We start from the raw sequence: 26491 nt of genomic DNA on the forward strand, positions 1-26491 counted from the left end.
GTCCCTTCTCCCTCTGTGAGCTGAGCCCTGGCAGGCACTCTGCCTGAGGTTCAGCTCCCCTGTTACATGTTGGACTGCCTGCCTGCCTCACTTGGTGGTCCCCCAAACGAGATTCAGCCACTCCTGGGTTGAAACCAAGTGTACACACAGCCTGTCCTCAGACCCTGACCAACAAACCGAAAGCCTGGAAACCCTCCTGCTGACAGCAGCAGCCCCAGAATGAGGATGGGTCCCTGCACAGCACCCCCTTGTAGTCACAGAGGTAGCACGGTGCTCACCTGCACCCCCGTATCTTCACCCCACCCTCCTAGGAAGACTGGCGGCTCCTCTGTGATCCTCACCTGGTTGAACAGCAGCATTACCTGCCCAGAGAGCTAAGCCAAAAATCTCACAGTCACCTCGATTCCTTCCTCAACCACACAGCATACATACCATCTCCATGGCCTACTTAAATTCTGGTTTTTGCACTGTCTGTCCGCTAGGACAAAGGAGTCAACTCTAGTTCTTTCAAGTAAAGGAGATCTAATGTATGGAACTGTCTGCCTAAGTGATGAAATGGATGAGAAGCCAAACAGAATGGCATGGCATCCCCAAGTTCTGCAACAACAGGAAGGCACGAACATCCCAGGGCTGGAAAGAATCACGGGATGAGGTGGAGTTAAAGAGTGGAGAAGGTGGGCTGCTGGGTGGGACCCAGAAGGAACCGCAGAGGAAAGGTCTGTCTGGCTGCAGCGGGAACAACTGAAGACGTATGGTTGCTGTCAAAGGTGCTGCCTGAGGCGGCTCCTCCTTCCTCTTGCCACCTGGAAACAGCCTCCAGAAGTCAAGCCCCCTGAAATGCAGAACCCAAAGCCAGCTTACCTCTCCAACCATTCTCCTTCCTCATAAGCTTTAATTCCTTCTAATCTGTTTTCCACTATTTGCCAGAAAACTCTTTCTTGCTCATGAACTTAATGAAGTCATTCCTCCTGCTTACCTGACAGTGGCTGACAGCCTCCTAGCAGGAAAAACTAGGACCCATCCACCAGGGTGACTTTGCTAATCAATTGCAAATACAGGTAGTCCTGCTTCTGATGGCTACCACATGTACTGAGTTCACTCTGTAACATGGGTGAGCAGCTACTCGCGGTGTTACGATTATTCTCTTATAACATTTTATATTGGAGTTTAGCTGATTAACAATGCTTTGGTAGTTTCAGGTGGCGAGCAGAGGGACTCAGCCATACCGATACATGTCCATGCTCCCCAAACTCCTCTCCTATCCAGGCCGCCATGTACCATTGAGCAGAGTTCCCTGTGCTCTGCAGTATCACCTTGTTGGTTATCCATTTAAATACCGCAGTGTGTACATGTCCATCCCAAACTCCCTAATTAGCCCATCCCCCCAGTCTTCCCCCAGCAACCATTAAGTTTGTTCTCTAAGTCTGTGAGTCTGTTTCTCTTTTGTAAATAAGTTCATTTGTATAATATCTTTTTATATTATCCATATAAGGGATGTCATACAATATCTCTCCTTCTCTGTCTGACTTACTTCACTCAGTATGACGACATCTAAGTCTATCCAGGTTACTCAAGATATTATTGTAGAAGAAAATAGAGACTATTCCACAGGCATCCACCCTGAAAATGATAACTGGCTGAAGAGCATTCTTTTCTGACCAGGATTGTTTGCATGATCAGAAGCTCAGGGCTCCAATGAAAAGATGCCATGAAGAAGCAAGTGAAGAACAAGGAAAGGCTATTAAAGTCTATTAAAACAATAGAGTATCAAGAGATTGAATCAGTAATCAAAAAACATCCTATGAAGAAAAGCCTGGGCTCAGCCGGCTTACTGGGGAATTCTGCCAAACGTTTAAAGTAGAATCAACACCAATCCTTCACAAACTCCTCCAAAAAGAAGAGTAGGTAACACTCCACAGTTCACTCTATAGCACCCGTATTATCTTCATAACAAAACCAGACAGACATCCCAAGAAAACTACACCATTATGAATATAGATTAAAAATCCTCAACAAAACGTTAGTGCACCAAATCCAGCAACATATAAAAAGGATTATATATTATGACCAAGTGGGACTTATTCCAGGAATGCACGATTGGCTTTAACACACAAAAATCAATCAATATAATCCAGCCTAACAGAAGAATGGCTTCCCTGATGGTTCATCAAGTAAAGATCTGCCTGCAATGCAGGAAACACACATTCGATCTCTGGGTCTGGAAGATTCCCTGGAGGAGAAAAATGGCAACCCACTCCAGTATTCTTGCCTGAAAAATCCCGTGGACAGAGGAGTCTGGTGGGCTGTAGATCAAAGTCGGACGCGACGGAGTGAGCATACAGCACAGTAGAAGAATAAGGCGCAAAAGATCACACAGTTATTTCAGTAGAAAAAGCATCTGACAAAATCTAACACCCCTTTATAATAAAGACACTCCACAAGCTGGAAATAGTTCTTCAACCTGGTAAAGACCATTTATGAAAAACCCACAGCTAACACTGTACTTACTTGTGAAGACTGAAAGCTTTCACCCTATGACAAAAATCTCTGCTCTGGTCACTTCTATTCAACACTGTACTAGAGGTTCCAGCTAATGCAGTTTGGCAATAAGAAATAAATGAAAGGCATTCAGATTGGAAAGCAAGAAGTAAAAATACCCTATTTACAGATGACATATTTATGGCAAAGCCTAAAGAATCCATAAAAATTATGAGCTAATAAATGAGTACAGCAAGGTTATAGAATAAAAGATCAATATACAAGAGTCGGTTGTATATTCTATACACTAGCAATGAACATTCTGAAACTTAAACTAAGAAAACAATTCCACTTATGATAGCGTCCAAAAGAATAAGACTTGGGAATAAATTTAAAAAAGGAATAAGGCTTGTACACCAAAAACTAAAAAACATTTTTGAAAGAAATTAAAGACGACATTCCATGTTCATGGACTGGAAGACCTAATATTGTTAAGATGGCAATATTCCTCAAATCAATCTACAGATTCAACATAATCCTTACCAAATTCAACATAATCTTTATCAAATTCCCAGCAAGCTTTTTTTCCCCAAGGTAATTGACTATTTGAGTCTAAAATTTATATGGAAATATAAGGGACCCAGAAAAGCCAAAACAATCTTGGGAAGAATAACAAAGTTGGAGGACTCATACTTCCCAACCTTAAAACTTACTACAGAGCTACGTAATAAAGACAGGATAGTGCTGGCATAAATGTAGACATACAGACAAATGCAATGGGACTGAGAATCCAGAAATAAACCTTGGCATTTATATTCAATTGAATTCAACAAAGACATCAAAACAATTCAATGGGAAAAAAATAGTCTCAACATAGTGCGAGAATAACCACAGAGAAAAGAATGAAGTCAGGCCCCTACCTCACACTATATACAAAAATAAACTCAAAGTAGAACACAGACCTAGATGTAAGAGTTAAAACTGTAAAACTCTTTTTAAATTAAAAAAATTTTTTGTGACAGTGATTAGTCAACAGATACAACACCAAAAGCACAAAAGAGGCAAGAGAGAAAAAAATAGAGAAACTAAAATGAATCAAAACTTAAACTTTTATATTTCAAAGGGCACCATCAAGAAGGTAAACAGATAACCTACAGAATGGGAGAAAACACCTTAAAACCCTATAGACGTGCAGGGACTTGTGTCTAGACTGTATAAGAGCTGTTACCGCTCAGTAATAAAACAGATTGCCCGCTTTTAAGATGGACACAGGATCTAAAAAGATATTTTTCCAAAAAAGATACACAAATGGCCAATAAGAACAAGAAAATTATTCAACATCATTAGTCGTTAGGGAAACAAAAACCACAATGAGATACCACTTCACCTACACACCAGGACAACTGTAATCAAAAGAGCAGATAAAGTGTTGACAAGGATGTGGAGAAACTAGCACGTTTCAGAGTAATACAGCTCTCTTTGGAAAATAGTTTACAGTTCCTCAAAAAAGTTAAACACAGAGTTATCACAAATTTGGCCTTGGAATACGGGATGAAGCAGGACAAAGACTAATAGAGTTTTGCCAAGAAAAGGCACTGGTCATAACAAACACCCTCTTCCAACAACACAAGAGAAGACTCTATACATGGACATCACCAGATGGTCAACACCAAAATCAGATTGATTATATTCTTTGCAGCCAAAGATGGAGAAGCTCTATACAGTCAGCAAAAACAAGACCAGGAGCTGACTGTGGCTCAGACCATGAACTCCTTATTGCCAAATTCAGACTGAAATTGAAGAAAGTAGGGAAAACCACTAGACCATTCAGGTATGACCTAAATCAAATCCCTTATGATTATACAGTGGAAGTGAGAAATAGATTTAAGGGCCTAGATCTGATAGATAGACTGCCTGATGAACTATGGAATGAGGTTCATGACACTGTACAGGAGACAGGGATCCAGACCATTCCCATAGAAAAGAAATGCAAAAAAGCAAAATGGCTGTCTGGGGAGGCCTTACAAATAGCTGTAAAAAGAAGAGAAGCGAAAAGCAAAGGAGAAAAGGAAAGATATAAGCATCTGAATTCAGAGTTCCAAAGAATAGCAAGAAGAGATAAGAAAGCCTTCTTCAGCGATCAATGCAAAGAAATAGAGGAAAACAACAGAATGGGAAAGACTAGGGATCTCTTCAAGAAAATCAGAGATACCAAAGGAACATTTCATGCAAAGATAAGCTCGATAAAGGACAGAAATGGTATGGACCTAACAGAAGCAGGAGATATTAAGAAGAGATGGCAAGAATACACAGAAGAACTGTACAAAAAAGATCTTCACGACCCAGATAATCACGATGGTGTGATCACTGACCTAGAGCCAGACATCCTGGAATGTGAAGTCAAGTGGGCCTTAGAAAGCATCACTACGAACAAAGCTAGTGGAGGTGATGGAATTCCAGTTGAGCTATTCCAAATCCTGAAAGATGATGCTGTGAAAGTGCTGCACTCAATATGCCAGCAAATTTGGAAAACTCAGCAGTGGCCACAGGACTGGAAAAGGGCAGTTTTCATTCCAATCCCAAAGAAAGGCAACGCCAAAGAATGCTCAAACTACCACACAATTGCACTCATCTCACATGCTAGTAAAGTCATGCTCAAAACTCTCCAAGCCAGGCTTCAGCAATACGTGAACCATGAACTTCCTGATGTTCAAGCTGGTTTTAGAAAAGGCAGAGGAACCAGAGATCAAATTGCCAACATCCGCTGGATCATGGAAAAAGCAAGAGAGTTCCAGAAAAGCATCTATTTCTGCTTTATTGACTATGCCAAAGCCTTTGACTGTGTGGATCACAATAAACTGTGGAAAATTCTGAAAGAGATGGGAATACCAGACCACCTGATCTGCCTCTTGAGAAATTTGTATGCAGGTCAGGAAGCAACATTTAGAAGTGGACATGGACCAACAGACTGGTTCCAAATAGGAAAAGGAGTTCGTCAAGGCTGTATATTGTCACCGTGTTTATTTAACTTATATGCAGAGTACATCATGAGAAACACTGGGCTGGAAGAAGCACAAGCTGGAATCAAGATTGCCAGGAGAAATATCAATAACCTCAGATATGCAGATGACACCACCCTTATGGCAGAAAGTGAAGAGGAACTAAAAAGCCTCTTGAGGAAAGTGAAAGTGGAGAGAGAAAAAGTTGGCTTAAAGCTCAACATTCAGAAAACAAAGATCATGGCATCTGGTCCCACCACTTCATGGGAAATAGATGGAGAAACAGTGGAAACAGTGTCAGACTTTATTTTTCTGGGCTCCAAAATCACTGCAGATGGTGAGTGCAGCCATGAAATTAAAAGATGCTTACTCCTTGGAAGGAAAGTTATGACCAACCTAGATAGCATATTCAAAAGCAGAGACATTACTTTGCCAACAAAGGTCCTTCTAGTCAAGGCTATGGTTTTTCCTGTGGTCGTGTATGGATGTGAGAGTTGGACTGTGAAGAAGGCTGAGTGCCGAAAAATTGATGCTTTTGAACTGTGGTGTTGGAGAAGACTCTTGAGAGTCCCTTGGACTGCAAGGAGATCCAACCAGTCCATTCTGAAGGAGATCAGCCCTGGGATTTCTTTGGAAGGAATGATGCTAAAGCTGAAACTGCAGTACTTTGGCCACCTCATGCGAAGAGTTGACTCAGTGGAAAAGACTCTGATGCTGGGAGGGATTGGGGGCAGGAGGAGAAGGGGACAACAGAGGATGAGATGGCTGGATGGCATCACTGACTTGATGGACGTGAGTCTCATTGAACTCCGGGAGTTGGTGATGGACAGGGAGGCCTGGCGTGCTGTGATTCATGGGGTCACAAAGAGTCGGACACGACTGAGCGACTGATCTGATCTGATCTGATCACATGACCCAGTAATTTCACTCCTAAGTATATACCCAAGAGCAATGAACACATGTACCTACCCCAAATTTGGTGCACAAATGTTCATAGCAGTATTATTAATAACAGCTAGAAAGTAGGAGCAACCTCACGTCCATCAACTCTGCCTGGATTAACAAATGTAAATGTGGCATATTTATACAATGGAGTATTATTCGGCCATAAAAAGGAATGATACATGCTATAACATGTGAGAACCCTGGAAACATGCCAAGTGAAAAAGCAAGACACAAAACATCACGTTACGATGTTCCGTTTATCTAAAATGTCTAGAATAGGCAAATCTATCGAGAAAAAGCAGCTTAGTGACTGACTATGCCTGGGGGCGGGGGAGTTCCCTGGTAGCTCAGCTGGTAAAGAATCCGCCTGCAATGCTGGAGATCCCGGTTCGATTTCTAGGTCAGGAAGATCCCATTGGGAAGGGCATGGCAACGCACTCCAGTCTTCTTGCCTGGAGAATCCCATGGACAGAGAAGCCTGGTGGGCTACAGTCCACGGGGTCACAGAGAGTCGGGCACGACTGGGTGAGTAAGCACAGCACACGCCTGGGGGGCGGCGATTGATCAGATAATGGACGTGACCGCTACCGAGCACTGATTTCTTCTGGGGTGATGAAAATGTTCTCAAATTGACCGTGGTGATTGTTACACAACTCTGAACCACTGAAGTGTACACTATAAAAGGTTGGACTTTATGGGATGTAAATTACATCTCAATAAAGTTATTTTTCTAGAAAGCTGTAGAGCATATTTGTAATATGAAAAACTGAAACAACGCAGGTGTTCCACAGGCAGTTGGTTCAAAAATATGCATAAGGCATATACACCACTGTGCAGCCTTTAAAAACTGGTTTCAAAAATATTTAATGACATGGAAAATAACTGTCGTGTACACACGTATATACATACAGTGAAAAAAGCAGAAAACTATATATAACACAATCCTAATTGTGTGCAAAATATGAATATATTTATAAGTTTCATGGGCTCCCTGGGTTGCACTCGTGGCCAAGAGCCTGCCTCTCAGTGCAGGAGACCTAAGAGATGCGGCTTCCATCCCTGGGTCGGGAAGATGTCCCGGAAGCGGGCACGGCACCCCACTCCAGTATTCTCGCCTGGAGAAGCCCATGGACAGAGGGGCCTGGCAGGATACAGTCCATGGGGTCGCAGAGTCAGACATGACTGAAGCAACTTAGCACAGCACGGCACGTAAATCAGACTTATTTAAAGATAGATATAAATATCTGTCTATATATCTTTTAAAAATACATCATTATTAACTAACTCAAGTAGCAGTAAGATGACTGGTTTTATTTTCTGCTTTATATTTTTCTTAATTTTCCAAATAGCCTATACCCAACATACAAGTGAAGAATAAATGTTCATTTTCAGGTCAAAGGTCGGAATGAAAGGCAGCTGGTCCCACACAGCGCAGGTAGAAAGCACACAGGTACGGCTGTTCTGCAGGACAGTCTGGAAATACTCCTCTCCTGACCCAGAAACCCCACTTCTAGAAACCTCTCCCAGGGAAACCGTTAAGAACGAGCGCAGCAACCAGGCTGAGAGGGCGTTGGTCACAGCCTCACATGTAGCTGAGAAAAGCTGAAAACAGCCCACACGGCCAAAAATAGAGGCCTTTTCAATTAAATACATTATAGCTCATCCATAGAATGAAATGCGGCACCGCTGCTAAGACACTGCAGAAATGCATCTGCTGCCACAGTGGCAGCAGGTCCCAAAGCAGCATATGTGATAGAACCTCACTTTACAAAAGAAAAAAGGCCACACGGATGTGTATGGAGACGATCTGGAAGGAAACACTCAAATGTCAGCAAAGGCGGCTCTGGGGGGACAGGGTGATGGGCATTTTAACTTTCTTTTGACTGGTCTGTATTTCTTATTTTTATACAATGTGTCTTGTCTGTACTAAGCGGAATAATAAAGTGAAATCCTGGGGAAGAGGCAGAAGGTCAGCCTCAAGACAGAAGCATCACCCCCATGACAGGCAGGGCCGAGGGGAGGGCAGAGCCCATCGCAGGATACCTGGGGTCAGACCTGTTGACTCAGGTCTACATATGTCAGAGCTTTTCCTCGTTGTGTCTCATTCATTCTTCTCAGGATTTGTGTCAAAGTACCACTATTTCCATTGTGTAGGTAAGAAAAGTGGGACTTTGATTAAATTGCTGAAGAATTGCAGAGCAGCATCAAGGGTGAGCAGGTGTCTGACACCAGAGTTCCCTCGGTGACCTCCCTAATCCAACTGAAAGGCGGCTCGAGACAGCAGAAATAGTCTGGGCTCCAGAGTCCCCGGGCCTGGATTTGAATCCCACCTCACCTCTGAAATGCGAGCTTTCAGCCATCTCTGCAGAGAACACCACCCCTACAGCACAGGACTGTTCTCAAGATGCAGCACCCTCAAGTGGGGAGGCCTGCAGACAGCTCGCCTGGCTCTTGGGAAAGTGAAGGTGTGAGTCACTCAGTCGTGTCCCACTCTTCACGACCCCATGGACTGTAGCCCACCAGGCTCCTCTGACATGGGATTCTCAGGTGGGAGGGCTCAGTAAGCGCTAACCCAACAGGAACGCCCACCTCTCAAGGCAGCAGGAGTCTGAGATGGCTGTGGCTGTGAGAAAGGTCTCGAGATATGGGAATAATGGGCTTCCCACCGCCTGGCTCTGGCTCTAACCCGGAACCCAGCAGAGTCCAGTCCTTCTTCCCCTCTGAGCCCTCCACCATCCCTGCAGGCTGCCTGTGTGGTCTGGTCCCAGGGCCACCTCCAGCCACAGTGACTGTCACAGAGCAGTCGCCTGCAAAGGACTAAGTCACTGAATCACGTCTGACTGTGCGACCCCATGGACTGTAGCCCGCTAGGCTCCTCTGTCCATGGGATTCTCCAGGCAAGAATACCAGAGTAGGTTGCCATGCCATCCTCTAGGGGGTCTACCCAACCCAGGGATGGAACCCAGGTCTCCCGCATTGCAGGCGGATTATCTACCGTCTGAGCCCCCAGGGGAGCCCATGACACCTGGCTCCCTTCCAGCTGTCGCTCCCCTCTTCCCCTGTAGGGATCGCCTCCAGGAGACAACGCCATAAGGGGCCCGGCTCTTTGATGAGAAAAAGGCTCATCCTCAGAGGGGCCACTGCTGAGCCGCCTGGGGGACACCCCGCCCCAGTGCCCTGCAGGGCCCACCCTCTTCATCACGGCCTTCCCGAGGGTCCTGAGCTGGCTCCAGGGCACGCCACTGGCCACCGGAACAGCGTCGAGGGTGCAAGGGTGACCCAGGCGGGGCCGGCAGGACCCAGTGAGAACCTGGCTGAGACTTCCGAGACTGCCCAAGAGGAGCAGAGTCTGGCGCGGGAAGGGAAACAGCACGGGAAAGACGTGCTGGGCGGTGGAGAGAAGGCAGCCCTGGCTTCAAGCCCTGAGGCCCGCCGCCGCCACAGGCAGACTGAGGTGGGTCTTTCACCAGCAGCTGGGAGGCCCTGCCCTACGGCTCCCGGCAGAACTTCACAGGAGTCTGAAGCCCCGGTTTACCCTCTGCACGTGTCCATCGCAGGGCTCTGCCTTCTGGGATGTTGTAGTTGCCGACTCAGGTCGGCACTCTGTGAGCAAAGCACGCTCACTCACTGAGTCTGCTGAGCGGCCGGCTGGGCAGACAGAGTGGGTGACACGGACCCCCGGCCTCCAGGCCAGCCCCTCCGCACCGCCTGTCCCAGCAGCTGTCCCATCGCTTTTCCCCGGGGGCCCAGATGGTAAGGAATCCACCTGCAGTGCAGGAGACCTGGATTCAACCCCTGGGTGGGGAAGACCCCCTGGAGGAGGGCATGGCAACCCACTCCAGTATTCCTGCCTGGAGAATCCCATGGACAGAGGAGCCTGGTGGGTTACAGTCCGTGGGGTCGCAAGGAGTCAGACATGACTGACTTTCCATGTTTAAAGGTTTGTGTTGACGGCCCTGGGCGCTGCCTCCGACAGGCAAGCATCTTTTTCCATCTTGACGCTGCACCCCAGGACAGGATGCTCAGGTACAGCGGGCCAGTCTCACGTGAGGAAGGGGTAACATTCCCAAGGGGGTGTTGTTGTTGTTGAGTCACTAAGTTGTGTCTGACTCTTTGCAACCCCACGCACGGACTAGGGAATGCCAGGCACCCGTCCTTCATTATCTCCTGGAGTTTGCTCAGATTCACGTCCACTGAGTCGGTGTTGCTATCTAACCATCTAATCCTCTGCTGCCTCTTTCTCCTTTTGCCTTCAGTCTTTCCCAGCATCAGGATCTTTTCCGAGGGGAGGCTGGTCTGTAATTCTGTTACCACCTCCACAAAGCTGTGCTCATCACACTGCACTTCTGCAGAGGGAGAGGCCCACAAGGTCTGCAGACTCCAGAGAAGGCGGGGCCTCCACCCAGGAGGGGAGGTCTGGTGGGAAGGGACACGCCCTCCTCCCTGGGGCCCAGAAGAGACGTTTTCTCCTCCTCTGCTGTCTCTTATCAGCCAGTGTGTTCAGCACGTCCCTTCTGAAGACAGCTATGTGGGAATGAGCTGAATTGTTCTTGGCTCTTAAAGGAAGGCTGCTTGAATCAAAGGACCCATCCCCACGTGAACAGTGCTTTGTGATAAAACCATGAATGCGGGTGCAGCTTTAAAGACCTCTAACCTTCCGGGTCAGCCCTGGGCGAGGCTGGTGACGTGAAGCATGAACTCTGACTTGGCGCCCCCAGCAGGCAATCCTGTTAGGGGTCCACTCCCCGCGTCCCAGGCCCCTGGCACCTGCGCCCTCAGACACCATCAGCAGATTTTCCCCCCTGAGCACTGCTCCAGGTCTCCAGACTCGCTTGCTCTCCCACATCCGGAGCCAAACCCTAGGCCACACAAAGCAGGCACCCTACAAGCGCCTCTCCCCTCTTCCCACAGCTGGATGTTCCCGGAGGCTGCCGAAGAGATCTGTCCATTTGGGTTTAAACTAAGTGGATACATAAGAACAAAACTAGCTAATCTTTGTTGATCTGCCAGGCAGGGTGCTAAGTGCTTTACATGTGTTCACTCATTCCCTACAACCACCCTGTAATGTAGAAACCATTATCACCTCCATTTTATAAATGAAAAAAAGGGGCCCCAGTGAGGTGAAAGTAATTTGCACAAGACCCTAAAGCTAGTAAGTGACAAAGCTAGAGATCAAACCTGGAAGTCTGCCTCCAAAACCCCAAACTCTGAGCCAGCCGGTCAGAGAGCCATTCCAAACCCATGAAGAAAGGAGGCATACAGAAAGCAGAGGAGGCGCCACGTAGCTCCCGGCTTTGTAGCCGCGTTCTCCAGCTGGGCGCCGGTGGCTCAGGGGTACAGAACCCGCCTGCCAACGCAGGAGACCCAGGCTCGATCCCTGGGTCGGGAAGATCCCCCGGAGAAGGAAACGGCAACCCACTCCAGTGTTCCGGCCTGGAGGATCCCACGGACAGTCCATGCGGTCACGAAGAGTCGGACACGACTGAGCGACCACACCACCACCACCACCTGGCCACAGCCGGCACTCAGCCCGACAAGCCTCCTACCGAGGACCAGCTCCCCTCCCTGGCCCTGCCTGTGAGTCCCTTGCCCTCTCTGGCACCGTCTCCTCCACTGCAAGGTAACACGTGTGTATGAGAGAGGGCTGTGAGGGCCCCGTTTGTATCTGGGGGTCAGTCCGCCGCATTCTGAAAAGAAGTTGAACCCCACGCGGCTGTTTCCAGGCTCCCGTCTCCCTCCGCGGGGGTGTTCACTCCGCACAGGCTCCTCTGTCTGCACCCTCCTGCAGGTCCTGCCTGGGTCAGAGACACACCCAACGTCTGAGGGACACACCCAACGAGAGGCTCGCACGTCCCGGTCTCTCCTTTCTCCCACACGCCTGCTGGCTGTGGCCCTGTGGGAGCTTCTCAGCGGCGGACTGGCGGGTGTCACTCCTGCTCACCCAGAGCTCTCTCCTTTCCCGTTCCAGGGCTGCCACGGGCCGCCGCCCCTGGGGTCGTCAGTCGCACGGACGAGGCTGCGCCCTAGGCGCGCGGCGGAGCAGCAGCCTCGCAGAGCAGCCGCCCGCCAGCCTGAGCCGCGGCCCGCCGCAGGGCTGTCACGGGCCGCCCTCACTGGGGCCAGTGCACCTGTGCTCTCTACTGCAGCAGGGCACGAGCCTCGCTATTGATAGAGGCCATCTCTCGGAAGACAAGCCACTTACCGCCCCCGCTGCCCTAGCTGCAGAAAGTTAGCCGATGTCCAGCAGATCTAAGTCCCAAAATAGATGGTGCCACGAGTTCACTGTTCCCAAGCCTCCCCACTTGGGAAAAGAACATCTGGGCCACTCGGTGTCTTGGAGATTTCAGGTGGTACCTCAATCTGTACTCAGAGCAAGGACCTCTACACTGGATTCACCCACTTCTACCAGAAGCTGAAGAGTTCTTGCGTGTCTCTTATTCTCATTCTCTGCTTGTCTTCTGAGGTTTCAGACAGAGGAGGAAGGAGTTGGGGGGCTGGAGGGGAGCTGAGATCCACATGGAGGCTCCCTGATAATGGAAATGAAGTGAACTGTATAACCTTTGGGGAAGGACCCATGCCAGGCTCTGTCACACACGATGCCGGCATGCTCTTACAGGTATTCCTCATAACAGGCAGCGGCTGAGTCTGAACGAGCAAGATGTGCTCACTGTGTTAGCACTGGGCAAAGAAAATGCATCTGACCATCACAGCCAGGCGCAGAGGCGCCCAGAATCACCTGAATTACATGATGGGCAACCTGCCCAGTAGAAATCTGAGCAAGGGAACTTCCATCAGTTTCAATCAATAATTGAGCATCTCAGTTGGTAAAGAATCTGCCTGTAATGCAGGAGATGTGGGTTCAATCCCTGGTTGGGGAAGATTCCCTGGAGAAGGGAATGATTATTCACTCCAGCATTCTTGCCTGGAGAATCCCATGGACAGAGGAACCTGGTGGGTGGTCTGTGCCACCAGAAGCCCATGGGTTGCAAAGAGCTGGATGTGACTGAGCAAATAACACTTTCATGTTCAACAGCACTATGGACCAGACACCATGCTGGGTTCTGAGGACAGCACTCGAGCAAAACATTTCTTCCTTGAGTGGAATTCACAGATGGCGGGAGGGCCTGAAACAGTACAGCTGGTTCCAATATGGTGTTCAGGCGATTCTAACCTCCTGTGCCACGATACTGTCAAATGCGGCAGACTCTGAATGGGTGAGCACTGGGGGGCCTCGGAGAAGACGGAAAGGGTGAGCCTGCAGGCTGGGGCTTCCAGGCAGGAGCCTGGGGCAGGGTGAGCAGTGAGGGGCACCTGAGGGGGGGCCGGGAGGAGGGGTGTGGGTGCAAACCAGGGGTTCTCCAGGGGCCTGCACACTTCCTGCCTGCGGAAGCCTCACTGGCCCGAGCAGACGCCCACCCACACGCCAGGGGAACAGAGTGGCTGAGAACATGGACTCGGGAGCTGAGCACCCCGCAGTCTGCCCCGCTCCCGACACTCAGCGGAGGAGCAGGGGCTGAGGCTGAGTCCCGGCTGTAGGACCCCAGGCAGCATAGCCAACCTCCCTGGGCCTCAGTGTGCTCATCCGTGAAACGGAAAGAGTCGTGTCCGTCCCACAGGTGGTGGTGAGGCTTGGCTGAGATGCCCAAACAAGAGTCACAGCGCCTGGCACGCAGTAGGCACCAACGTCATTCCTAGTGACCTAACCCCACTGCGTTTCCTTCATCTGTATATTAGGGGTGTGGAGGATTAACTCACCTCCCAGAGGAGGTGCTTGTAACTGCACATGTGGGTTTCCGAGTCCCCACGAGCCAAGGCTAACGTTACCCAGTCAAGGGGAACCGCTCCCGGCCACGGCTGCCCCAGCAGATGTGGAGTTCAGGGACATTCCCAGCTCTGGCTGAGACCCCGGGTCGAGTCAGACCTCAGGGCCCCTGGAAGAGGGGAGGTGACCTGTGAAAGTGTGCGGCTCAGTCCACGTGGGCAGCAGCCTGCAGGCGGCAGAGGGAGGGGCGTGGGCCGGTGCCCACCCGCCCGAGGGGCCCCTGCCGGGGACTCCCGCCTGGGCTCACTCTGGTGAAGGAAGGACAGCATCTCCCTCCTCCCGCGAGCCGGCTGGCGTGTCCCCGGAGTCGTGCTGGGGCTGCCGCCGTCACACACCACCCAGGGCCCGTCTCGAGCTGTGGCCCTCCTTGCCCGCTTGGGTGGCAGCCATGAGACTAAGCTGGCAGCACAGTCTACCCCACCAGGCTGAGGCAGAGCCCAATTCCGGACCCGAGCTTTCGGGGCTAAAGCACCCCTCAGAGCCCCGCCGCCCCCAGCGGGCAAACCAGCCCCTGGCTACAAGCCCGCAGGCCCCAGGCCATCCACGACGCCTTGCTCTTGCTGCACCCAGATCTCTCACACACACACACACGCACTCCCACACACACTCGCACTCCCACACACACACACACTCCCACACACACACACACGCGTGCACTCCCACACACACACGCACTCCCACACACACACGCATTCCCACACACGCATTCCCACACACACGCATTCCCACACACACACACTCCCACACACACACACACTCCCACACACACACACACACACTCCCACACACACACACTCCCACACACACACACTCTCCCACACACACACACACTCCCACACACACACACACTCCCCCCCCCAACACACACACACACACTCCCACACACACACTCCCCCCCCCAACACACACACACACTCCCACAGCCCAGGGCATGTGAGGTGCTGGGAGAGCAGCAGGCAGAGGAGGGCGGCCGTGTGGCGCAGACCCTCGGAACCGCTGAGACGGCCTCGCAGGACTGTCAGCCCCAGCACCCCATCGGAGTGACGGCCCCCGGGGACGCAGAGATTAACTAGAGGGATCTAAATGTCCTGGAGCAAGGCTCCCGGGGAACAGGGTGACTATGCTGCCCGGCCACAGAGCTCTCAAGTGGGCATGCTGCGGCTGGGTCAGCCCTGCACCGGGCAACCGAGGCGGACAGTGGCTGCACACAAGTGGCCAGCTCACTGCTGCTCCAGAGGGGGAGGCCGCCTGGGACCCGGGCCTCTGTGTGGCCACGGTGTGGCAGGAAGGGGAGGGGCAGCTTCAGAGGGTCTCCTTACCGAGGCCTTTAGAGGCCCACTAAGTACACCTCTTCCTCCAGGAAGCCTTCCTGGCCCTGCTGGCCCACAGTCATCTTTCCTTTGAAAAGCTGTTACCCAGGCCTGGCTTTTCCCATTTGCTGTTTTGTTTGGGGCTAACATTTCAAAACATCATTTAGTAAGTGCTTTACATATATTATGTGACTTTGTCCTCAGAACTCTATGAAGTGGTTGTGATTATACCCATTTCACAGATGAGGAAGTGACAGCTTGGAAAGGTCAGACAGCGTGCGTGTCCTGCCTTCTTGTCCTTTTCCTCCCCATGGGACGGAGCTCCCTCAGATCAGATCATAGCGTCCTCTGCGGCAAACAGGGCAGCACTTCCCCCTTCTACGCCCTGAGCCGCCAAGCCCCCAGGTAAGTGCCAACCGCTGAGGCTTAATTAACCCAGCATGCTGAGTCACTCAGTCGTGTCCGATTCGTTGTGACCCTATGGACCGTAGCCCCCCAGGCTCCTCTGTCCATGGGATTCTCCAGGCAAACACACTGGAGTGGGTTGCCATGCCCTCCTCCAGGAGATCTTCCCAACCAGAGATCAAATCCGGGTCTCCCTCTTGGCAGGTAGATTCTTTACTGCTGAGCTAGTGGGGAAATCCTGTTTATATGCTGTGAAGTGAAAGTTGCTCAGTCATGTCCAACTCTTTGCGACCCCATGGACTATTTAGTCCATGGAATTCTCCAGGCCACAAGACTGGAGTGGGCAGCCTTTCCCTTCTCCAGAGGATCTTCCCAACCCAGGGATTGAACTCAGGTCTCCTGCATTGCAGGAGGATTCTTTACCAGCTGAGCCACCAAGAATGGTCCCTGCTTAAGTCACAGATAAATTATCAGGAAACTTGACTGAAATTCCTCTCCTGCAAGGCCAACCGAGGAGCTGCAGTTCTGAGGAAACACCACGTCGCAGGGCTTAGCATGGCCCTGAGCCTGCCGTGGGGCAACCCCAGCTGCCTCGCCAGGAGCGGCCGGGGATGACGCCCAGGGCCCGGGGTCACACCGCGGGCGCCAGGAAGAGCCCCCAGGCAGCGAGAGCCGGGGCTCCGCCCGCGGGACGCGCGCGGCCTCACCTTGGGTGGCGTAGGCCTCCGCGGCCATGCGCAGCCGGTACGGGGGCACGCCCGTCAGCGGCCAGTCCTCCAGGCCCGCCCGGGCGTAGAGGCTGAGCGCGCCTTCATAGTCTCCTTCCACGTAGTGCAGCTTGGCCAGGACCAGACTGGACTCCTGTAGGAATTCTGACTGGAGGGAAGAGGAGAGAAAAGAAACACTGTCCTCAGATACACGCCTGACACTCCCCTCGGGCCTGCGGCTCTCCACTCCCAGACGGCCGTGGGAACGTCCCGGCCGCGCCGTCCACATGGCCCCGGGGCGGGAGCGGCGCCTGGCCCAGCCGCTGCTGGGCGGCAAAAGGTGGTCTCTCCCCTGAGAGTCGGACACGACTGAGCGACTTCCCTTTCACTTTTCACTGCATGCATTGGAGAAGGACATGGCAACCCACTCCAGTGCTCTTGCCTGGAGAATCCCAGGGACGGGGGAGCCTGGTGGGCTGCCGTCTATGGGGTCGCACAGAGTCGGACACGCCTGAAGCGACTTAGCAGCAGCAGCAGCCACCCCCGGGAGTATCACTCCGACATCATCAGGAACGGAGTTCTGATCCCTGCCGCCACACAGGCAAGCCTCAGACGCATGACGCCAAGCAAAAAAGCCAGCCGCGCAGGCTGCAGATACTAGCCAGGGTGGTCAGATCTACCGAGGCTGAAAGCAGACAAGTGCCGCCCAGGGCTGGGAGGGTGCGCGCAGAGGCGGTGCCTGCTGCTGGTTACAGGCTCCTTTCTGGGGTGATGAAAAGGTTCTAGAATTGCCTGTGACTACTGTGAAAGTGAAGTGAAAGTCAGTCGTGTCCCACTCTTTGCGACTCCATGGTCTATACAGTCCATGGAATTCTCCAGGTCAGAATACTGGAGTGGGTAGCCTACCCTTTCTCCAGCGGATCTTCCCAACCCAAAGATTGAAACCAGGTCTCCCGCATTGCAGGCAGATTCTTTACCAGGTGAGCCACCAGGGAAGCCCAAGAATACTGGAGTGGGTAGCCTATCCCTTCTCCAGCGGATCTCCCCAACCAGGAATCAAACAAGGGTCTCCTGCACTGCAGGCAGATTCTTTTTAGTGACTCGACTAAAAACCATTAAATTGCACACTTTATTTTTTTGCAATAGTAGAAGATGTTTATCAGTTTTCACAATCAATACCCAGACAAAAAAAGGATCATTACAATTGCAAGCCATAATGCAAACATGATTAACCTAAAAATATAAAATAATTACATACACTTTGGGGTGTTAAGCAGAGTGATGTGGTAAGTGGAAGTGCATGCATGCACATGTTTTCATCTGCCCAGCCAGTCTCTGTCTTTTGGTTTGTGCATTTAATCCATTTATATTTAAGGTAATTATTGATATATATGATCCTATTACCATTTTCTTAATTTTGGGGGGTTTATGTAGGTCTTTTCCTTCTCTGGTGTCTCCTGCTTAGAGAAGTTTCTTTAGCATTTGTTGTAAAGCTGGTTTGGTGGTGCTGAATTCTTTTAACTTTTGCTTGTCTCTAAAGCTTCTGATTTCTCCATCAAATCTGAACAATGATTCTAAGGCATGTGAATTATGTTTCAATAAAGCTGCTGTAAAACAAACTCCCCTCAGGCCTCAGGCTGGGCCAAGGATGGAAGGAGTGTGTTATGAACAAAACACAGAAGCACCTGTCTCAACAAAGGCGGCCCCGTGGACACCCTGGTGGGCGGCCCCGTGGACACCCTGGTGGGCGGCCCCGTGGACGCCCTGGTGGGCGGCCCCGTGGACAGCCTGGTGGGCGGCCCGTGGACGCCCTGGTGGGTTGGGCACACAGCGCTGGGCTGTGCCACCAGGTGTAGCCCAAGCAGCCGAGGAGGGAGGCTTTCTAAACTGGCGTAAGAACCAGACTCGCTTTCCTTCCAGGGACAAGCTTTTCTAGCTGAGCCATTCCAGCTGCTTATGGGGACTGACCAGGTCCCGCCAGAGGGTGCACATTCGAGCTGTCCTCTGATGGGCTTGTCCTCCTCCCCATCGGAGAGGCTGGCTTCCTGGCCCACCCGTGTGCCAGCCTCATCCTGGGCCCTTCCCCACCCCTACTTGTCCCTGGGGAGAGGAGAGGCGACCTAGCCGTCTATGTAAGGAAACAGATCTATCAGCCTCTCCTAGGCATCCTCCTTGGAACCCCAGCCATATAAGGCTGAAGTTTTCAGCTGACGGACGCACACCACGAAGCGCCACTATCCGTAATCTATGGCTGGGATGGGGTGGGCGATACACAGGTCACTGGCCAGAGCGTGGCGAAGCCAAGGTGGTCGACTTTCAGGAAGTCCTTGAAAGGGCGCAGGGGCAGCGCTGGAAAGGACACAGGGCAGACAGAGAGACTGAAGGGAGCAAAGGGGTTTTAAGAGTGGCCCAAGCCAGTGACACCAATGCACACATGAGAATTATATTTGGAAACAGAAAGAAATCAAAGCAGACTAGAGAAAACAGAAAAAGAGCTGTGAAAAAAGCATCCACTGCGGAGTTCTCCAGCAGGAGACGGGGACAGGGCAGCCCTGGGTACAGTGGAAAGGCTTCCCAGGGGTTCTGCTGTGTCCTCTCTCTCTCCCTGGAACTGAGAACCACAGGCTGGAAAGCAAACTGAAGGGGGAAGAGAGGGGAAGCACTGTTTGCTGAGTCCAGAGCTTCAGCTTGGGGTGATGAAAAGGTTAGAAGGATGGGTGGTGGTGGATGAGGTGATGGTGGGATGGAAGTGATGGAAGGATGAGGATATGAACACACTTAAACCACTGGCTTCCCTGGTGGCTCAGAGGTTAAAGCGTCTGCCTCCAATGCGGGAGACCCGGTTCGATCCCTGGGTCAGGAAGATCCCCCTGGAGAAGGAAATGGAAAACTGCTCCAGTATTCTTGCCTGGAGAATCCCATGAACAGAGGAGCCTGGTGGCCACAGTCCACGGGTTCTCAAAGAGTCGGACACGACTTAGTGACTTCACTTTCACTTTCAAAACCACTGAACTGGGACATCCCTGGCAGTCCAGTGGTTAAGACTTTGCCCTCCAGAGCAGGGGGCGCAGGTTCGATCCCTGTTAGGTGACCTAAGACCCCACATGCCTGGCGGCCAAAAAACCAAAACATGAAATTGAAACAATATGGTAACAAATTCAATAAAGACATTAAAAGTGGGCCACATCAAAAAAATTAAAAAAGAAAATCTTTAACAAAATAAAAAATGAAGCCAGTGAACTATATGCTAAGAAATGGTTATAATGATAAATTTTATGTTATTTATATTCTACTGCAAGAAAAAATGCTTTCGATTTAAAAAATGTTAACAAACTTGAAGGCCAAACGTCCACCATGCAGGAGCTTGAGGAATGTCCCAGGGATGGAGGCACAGTAGGGAGCTGCATCCTGGAGAGGCTTGCTGGGCGAGTGCGGAGGAGATGTCTCGGCCCAGGCCCCAGGCGGGGGACCGGGGAGCAGCCCCAGCCTTGGGCCCACCGCCCAGCCCCAGACGAGCGCAACTTCCTCAACTTGAGTCAGAGGCCAGGCCGCCAGCTACTTGTTCAGATTTTTGCCCCCATGCTGCCCCCTGCTCTAGTCTCTCCAGCCTCGGTGCACTTGTGTTTCATGGGCACCTATGAGGTTGCTGGATGGCATCACTGATTCAGTGGACGTGAATGTGGGCAAACTCTGGGAGACAGGGAAGGACAGGGAGGCCTGGCGTGCTGCAGTCCACAGGGTCGCAAAGAGTCGGACATGACTGAGTGACTGAACAAGAACGTGTCTGCACAGGGCTTTCCCCAGGTCCCAGGAAGGAGACCCTGGACCTTGAGGTAAAGCGGAGGGGGAAATTTCACACGGGCCAGTGGGAGTGGGGCGGTCTGCCCACACGGTAGCAAGGCAACTCTGGAGCACTCTACAAGGCTCTTGTGCTCACGCTCGGTCGTGTCGGGCTCTCTGTGACCCTTGGACTGCAGCCCATGGGATTTTCCCTGCACAGCTTCCTCTGTCCCTGGGATTTTCCCACTTAGAATACTGCAGTGGGCTGCCATTTCCTGCTCCAGGGGCATCTTCCTGTCCCAGAGATCAAACCTGCGTTTTCAGTGTCTCCAGCATGGCAGGCAGATTCTTTATCTGCTGAACCATTGGGGAAGCCCCACTTTTGGCAATGGGAGGAAAATTGTATAGGCAGAACCAGGAAAATAGCAAAAACTGACATGTATCTAGAGCTATTCAATTGTCAAAGAATTTGTACACCTGAAACTCAAAACAACTTGAGCTAAGTGGGCTTACAGTAGAGAAATGTGAAGCTCAAAGAGGTTAAACAGCTACCCAAGATCACATAGCCTATGACTCCACGCTGGAAAGCAAACTCAGAAATCTAAGTTGAAATTCAATATTCTGCTGTCACACTGGATTGTGAGGGATGAAGAGGACCGGTGAAACAAAAAGTTTTCCAGACGAAATGAGGGGGGTTGGAAGTGGGACAGAGCCTAGTTAGGGGCCCCCACCCCGCCCGCAGCAGCAGGCGCACCCCCACTCCTGGAAAGACACCTGAGTGCCTGCACGGTTCCCTCTAACTAGACCCACCAGAGTCACTAGACCCACCGGAGTCACCAGAACCACCTTCGTGAAGAACAACCAACATGGAGACAAGAGTCCCTAAACCTGAAGGGAAGTGCAGGAAGGGAGAAAGGAAGAAGGAAAGAAGTCAGAGGTGTAAACGCTCACCGCAGGGCAGGCTGGGCTGGGGAAGGGGGCCGGGGATGAGGCGAGATGAAAGGCTTCCAACAGGAGAGCCTCGTGAGAGGGGACGCAGACAAGACCCAGAGACGGGGCGGATGAACGCAGGGCAGCCCCTCAAGCACTAGGGGGCGGGCAGAGGGGGCTCCCGCCGGGTCCCCCACAGCTCGGCCCGGCCGCCCGGGGCGCTGGGCTGCAGACTTCGGGCGGGGATCGTGCGCTAAGGAACCGCGGGACTAGCTCCTCCGCTGTCGGTGGGACAAAGCCAGGCTGAGCTCCGGGCCGCACCTGGCAGCTTCATTCCAGACCCCTGGGGACAGCAGTGCCATTTCTCAGGAGAACGTGGCCTCGGGGGCTCTCCTGGAAGAGAAGCTGCTGGTCTGGAAGCCCCGCGCCGAGTCCCCTCCCGAGAAGGGAAGCACGGCGGGGCAGAGCGGCTCCCACGCCGCGTGTCAGACGCCCTCCCGGGCCACGGGCCCCTCCCCGGCCCGGCCCCCCGCCCCCAGGGCCCGGTACCTTGAGGTTCCCTCGGTCCAGGGCGGCAGTCAGATGCTTGCGGACCTCCGTCAGCTGGGGCCGGGGGCCTCGGGGGCTGGCGCCCTGCCGCAGGGGGTGTTCCTTCAGGTACTGCTCCAGCTTGGCCTCCCCGAGGAGGAGCTCTGCCATGTCATCTACGAAGAACACAGAAGAGGGTGAATGGGGCGAGGGCGGTCTGCGTGCGGGGAGTCTCAGGGACCATCTCACAGTGAGTCCTCTTAATTAGTAAAGAAGCTTCCGGAGGATGCAGCTCAAGCACTCATTCCTCGTCCTGTATTTGCTGCTCTAGAAAGATTTGCTGTTGCTGCTCAGTCGCTCAGTCGTGTCTGACTCTTTGTGACCCCCATGGACTGCAGCGCCCCAGGCCTCCCTGTCCATCACCACCTCCCGGAGTTTGCTCAGACTCATGTCCATCGACTCGGTGATGCCATCCAACCAAAAGACGGATACATGTTAACATGGAGAGAGCTCAAGATCAGTAGGAAACACAAAGTTGTCTTATGATTTATTCAGTACAATCTTACCAAGACACACAAGACCCAATACTCTATTTTCCAAAGACAATGCAGTGAAATCTTCTAGCTCTTTTGTGATCTATAGCCTTATATGTGGACATGAACTGGTAGAATGTCTTGTGTACGCAACACTTTAAAACAAGTTTGTATGAAAATGACCTGAACACATGCAGTCTGTTTCTGCCTAAAAGTCAAAGCTCTACGGACATGATATCTGGGAATGTTTATATAAAGGTTCTCCTCCAAGAGTGTATTACTTACACTTCTATCTTTGTTAATGTTGCTGTTGGCTTGTTAATTAGAATAAAAACCTCACTCTGAGAGCAGCTCTTTGGAATCCACACATCCAGATTGTTCTGAGAACACCCAGAACAATTCATACCCCAGCCTGAACATGGTCTATTTTTTTCTGTGATGGAACAGAACATAATTGTACTAAAATATAAATGCAGTTTTTAAAGGCCTAGGAAAACATGCCTCAAGCTCAAACCCATGACAGGAGTTCTCTTTCACAGATCACAGCCTTGCTGTGACAAAGGGGCTTATGTGACTCATGAAGCTATGAGCCATGCCATCCAGGGCTACCCAACACGGACAGGTCATAGTGGAGAGTTCTGACAAAGTGTGGTCCATGGAGAAGGGAATGGCAAACCACTCCAGCATTCCTGCCTCAAGAACCTCATGAACAGTATGAAAAAGCAAAAAGATATGACACCCAGAAGATGATCCCCCAGGTCAGAAGGTGTCCAGTATGCTCCTGGGGAAGAGTGGAGAAAAAGTCTCAGAAAGAATGAAGCGGCTCGGCCACAGCAGAAACGATGCACAGTTGTGGATGTGTCTGGTGGTGAAACTAAAGTCCAGTGTTGTAAAGAACAATATTGCAGAGGAACCTGGAACATTAGGTCCGTGAATCAAGGCAAATCAGACATGGTCAAGCAGGAGATGACAAGAGCGAATGTACACATCTTAGGAAAAGGTGAACTAAAATGGACAGGAATGGGCAAATTTAATTCAGGTGACCATTATATCTATTACCCTGGGCAAGAGTCCCTTGGAAGAAATGCAGTAGCCCTTTTAGTCAACAACAGACTCTGAAATGCAGTACTTGGGTGCAATCTCAAAAAGGACAAGATGATCTTGGTTTGTTTCCAAGGCCCATCATTCAACATCACAGTAATCCAAGTCTAAGGCCCAACCACTAGCCAAAGAAGCTGAAGTTGACCAGTTCTATGAAGACCTACAAAACCTTCTAGAACACCAGAAAAAGATGTTCTTTACATCACAGGGAACCGGAATGCAAAAGTAGGAAGTCAAGAGATACCTGGAGCAACAGGCAAGTTTGGCCTTAGAGTACAGAATGAAGCAGGGCAAAGGCTAACAGAGTTTTGTCAAGAGAACTCACTGGTCATAGCAAACACCCTTTTCCAACAACACAAAAGAGGACTCTACACATGGACATCACCAAATGGTCAATACTGAAATCAGATCAATTATATTCTTTGCAGCTAAAGATAGAGAAGCTCTGTACAGTCAGCAAAAATAAGACCAGGGGCTGACTGTGGCTCAGATCATGAGCTCCTTACTGCAAAATTCAGGCTTAAATTGAAGAAAGTAGGAAGACCATTAAGCCATTCAGGTATGACCTAAATAAAATCCCTTATAATTTGTGGAGGTGATGAATAGATTCAAGGGATTAGGTCTGGTAGACAGAGTGCCTGAAGAACTATGGACAGAGGTTCATACCTTGACAAGAGGGAGAGACCAAAACCATTCAAGAAAAAGAAAGGCAAGAAGGCAAAGTGGTTGTCTGAGGAGGCCTTACAAATAGCTAAGAAAAGAGGAGCAAAAGGCAAAGGAAAAAAGGAAAGATACGTGCCCCCCCCACCCCGTATCCAGAGAATAACAAAGAAAGGTAAGAAAGACTTCTCAGGTGAACAATGCAAAGAAATAGAGGAAAACAGAAGAATGGGAAAGACTAGAGACTCATTGGAAAAGACTCTGATGCTGGGAGGGATTGGGGGCAGGAGGAGAAGGGGACGACAGAGGATGAGATGGCTGGATGGCATCACCAAATCGATGGACATGAGTTTGAGCAAACTCCGGGAGTTGGTGATGGACAGGGAGGCCTGGCGTCCTGCAATTCATGGGCTCGCAAAGAGTCAGACACAACTGAGCGACTGAACTGAACTGAACTGAGAGACCTCTTCAAAATTAGAGATACCAAGGGAACATTTCATTCAAGGATGGGCTCAATAAAGGACAGAAATGGTTAGGACCTAATACAAGCAGGAGAAATTAAGAAGAGAAGAAGGGGCAAGAATACACAGAACTGTACAATAATGGTCTTAACAACCCCAATAACCACAATGGTGTGGTCACTCACCTAGAATCAGACATCCTGGAGCATGAAGCCAAGTGGGCCTCAGGAAGCATTACAACTAACAAAGTTAGTGGAGACAATGGAATTTCAGCTGAGTTATCTAAAATCCTAAAAGATGATGCTATTAAAGTGCTACAACTCAATATGTCAACAAATTTGGAAAACTCAGCAATGGCCACAGAACTGGAAAAAGTCAGTTTTCATTCCAATCTCAAAGAAAGGCAATGCCAAAGAATTCTCAAACTATTGTACAATTGTGCTCATTTCACACGCTACCAAGATCATGCTAAAAGTCCTTCAAGCCAAGCTTTAGCAATATGTGAATTGAGAACTTCCAAATGTAGAAGCTGGATTTAGAAAAGGCAGTGGAATCAGAGATCAAATTGCCACCATTTGTTGGATCACAGAGAAAGCAAAGGAATTCCAGAAAACATTTACTCCTGCTTCATTGACTATGCTAAAGCCTTTGACTGTATGGATCAGAACAAACTGTGGAAAATTCTTCCAGAGATGGGAATACCAGACCACCGGACCTGCCTCTTGAGAAACCTTTATGCAGGTCAGGAAGCAACAGTTAGAACTGGACATGGAACAACAGACTGGTTCCAAATAGGAAAAGGAGTACATCAAGGCTGTATATTGTCACCCTGCTTATTTAACTTATATGCTGAGTACACCATGAGAAATGCTGGGTTGGAAGAAGCACAAGCTGGAATCAAGACTGCCGGGAGCAATATCAATAACCTCAGATATGCTGATGACACCACCCTTATGGAAGGAAGTGAAGAGGAACTAAAAAGCCTTTTGATGAAAGTGAAAGAGGAGAGTGAAAAAGTTGGCTTAAAGCTCAACATTCAGAAAACGAAGATCATGGCATCCACGGTCCCATCAGTTCATGGCAAATAGATGGAGGAAAGGTGGAAGCAGTGAGAGACTTTACTTTTTTGGGCTCCAAAACTGCAGATGGTGATTGCAGCCATGAAATTAAAAGATGCTTACTCCTTGGAAGGAAAGCTATGACCAACTTAGACAGCATATTAAAAAGCAGAGACATTACTTTGCCGACAAAGATCCATCTAGTTAAGGCTATAGTTTTTCCAGTAGTCATGTATGGATGTGAGAGTTGGACCATAAAGAAAGCTGAGCACCAAAGAATTGATGCTTTTGAACTGTGGTGCTGGAGAAGACTCTTGAGAGTCCCTTGGACTGCCAGGAGATCCAACCAGTCCATCCTAAAGGAAATCAGTCCTGAATATTCATTGGAAAGACTGATGTTGAAGCTGAAGCTCCAATACTTTGACCACTTGATGCGAAGATCAACTCATTGGAAGAGACCCTGATGCTGGGAAAGACTGAAGGTAAAAGGAGAAGAGGGCAGCAAAGGATGAGATGGTTGGATGGTATCACCAATTCAATGGACATGAATCTGAGCACACCCTGGGAGACAGTGAAGGACAGGGGAGCCTGGTAGGTACAGTCCATGGGGTGGCAAAGAGTTGGACACCACTTAGCAACTGAGCAACAACAAAAATTAACCAAAAAATATATACATATATATCACAGAAGACCCACTGAGATTTGGAGAATTGGGTCTACGAGCTGTAACGAGAGCCTTTCCAAGTCCTCTGGTCAGTGACCCAAAGCTGCTGA

The 26491-nt window shown here is 50.3% G+C and overlaps 1 protein-coding gene across 3 annotated transcripts in view; it reads right to left on the minus strand.

The window, feature by feature from the left end:
* TTC7B (tetratricopeptide repeat domain 7B) overlaps positions 1-26491 on the minus strand; it is a 279640-nt gene that overhangs the window by 227924 nt on the left and 25225 nt on the right. For all 3 annotated transcript variants that reach the window (XM_055538917.1, XM_055538916.1, XM_055538918.1), the window contains exons 2-3: positions 21926-22080; positions 16667-16835 (exon numbers count right to left, since the gene is read on the minus strand). In XM_055538917.1, the coding sequence (XP_055394892.1) occupies positions 16667-16835; positions 21926-22080 (324 nt within the window). The remainder of the gene's footprint in view (positions 1-16666; positions 16836-21925; positions 22081-26491) is intronic.

Source organism: Bubalus kerabau, chromosome 10, assembly GCF_029407905.1.
Source record: "Bubalus kerabau isolate K-KA32 ecotype Philippines breed swamp buffalo chromosome 10, PCC_UOA_SB_1v2, whole genome shotgun sequence".
In the NCBI taxonomy this organism is placed as follows: Eukaryota; Metazoa; Chordata; class Mammalia; order Artiodactyla; family Bovidae; genus Bubalus; species Bubalus kerabau.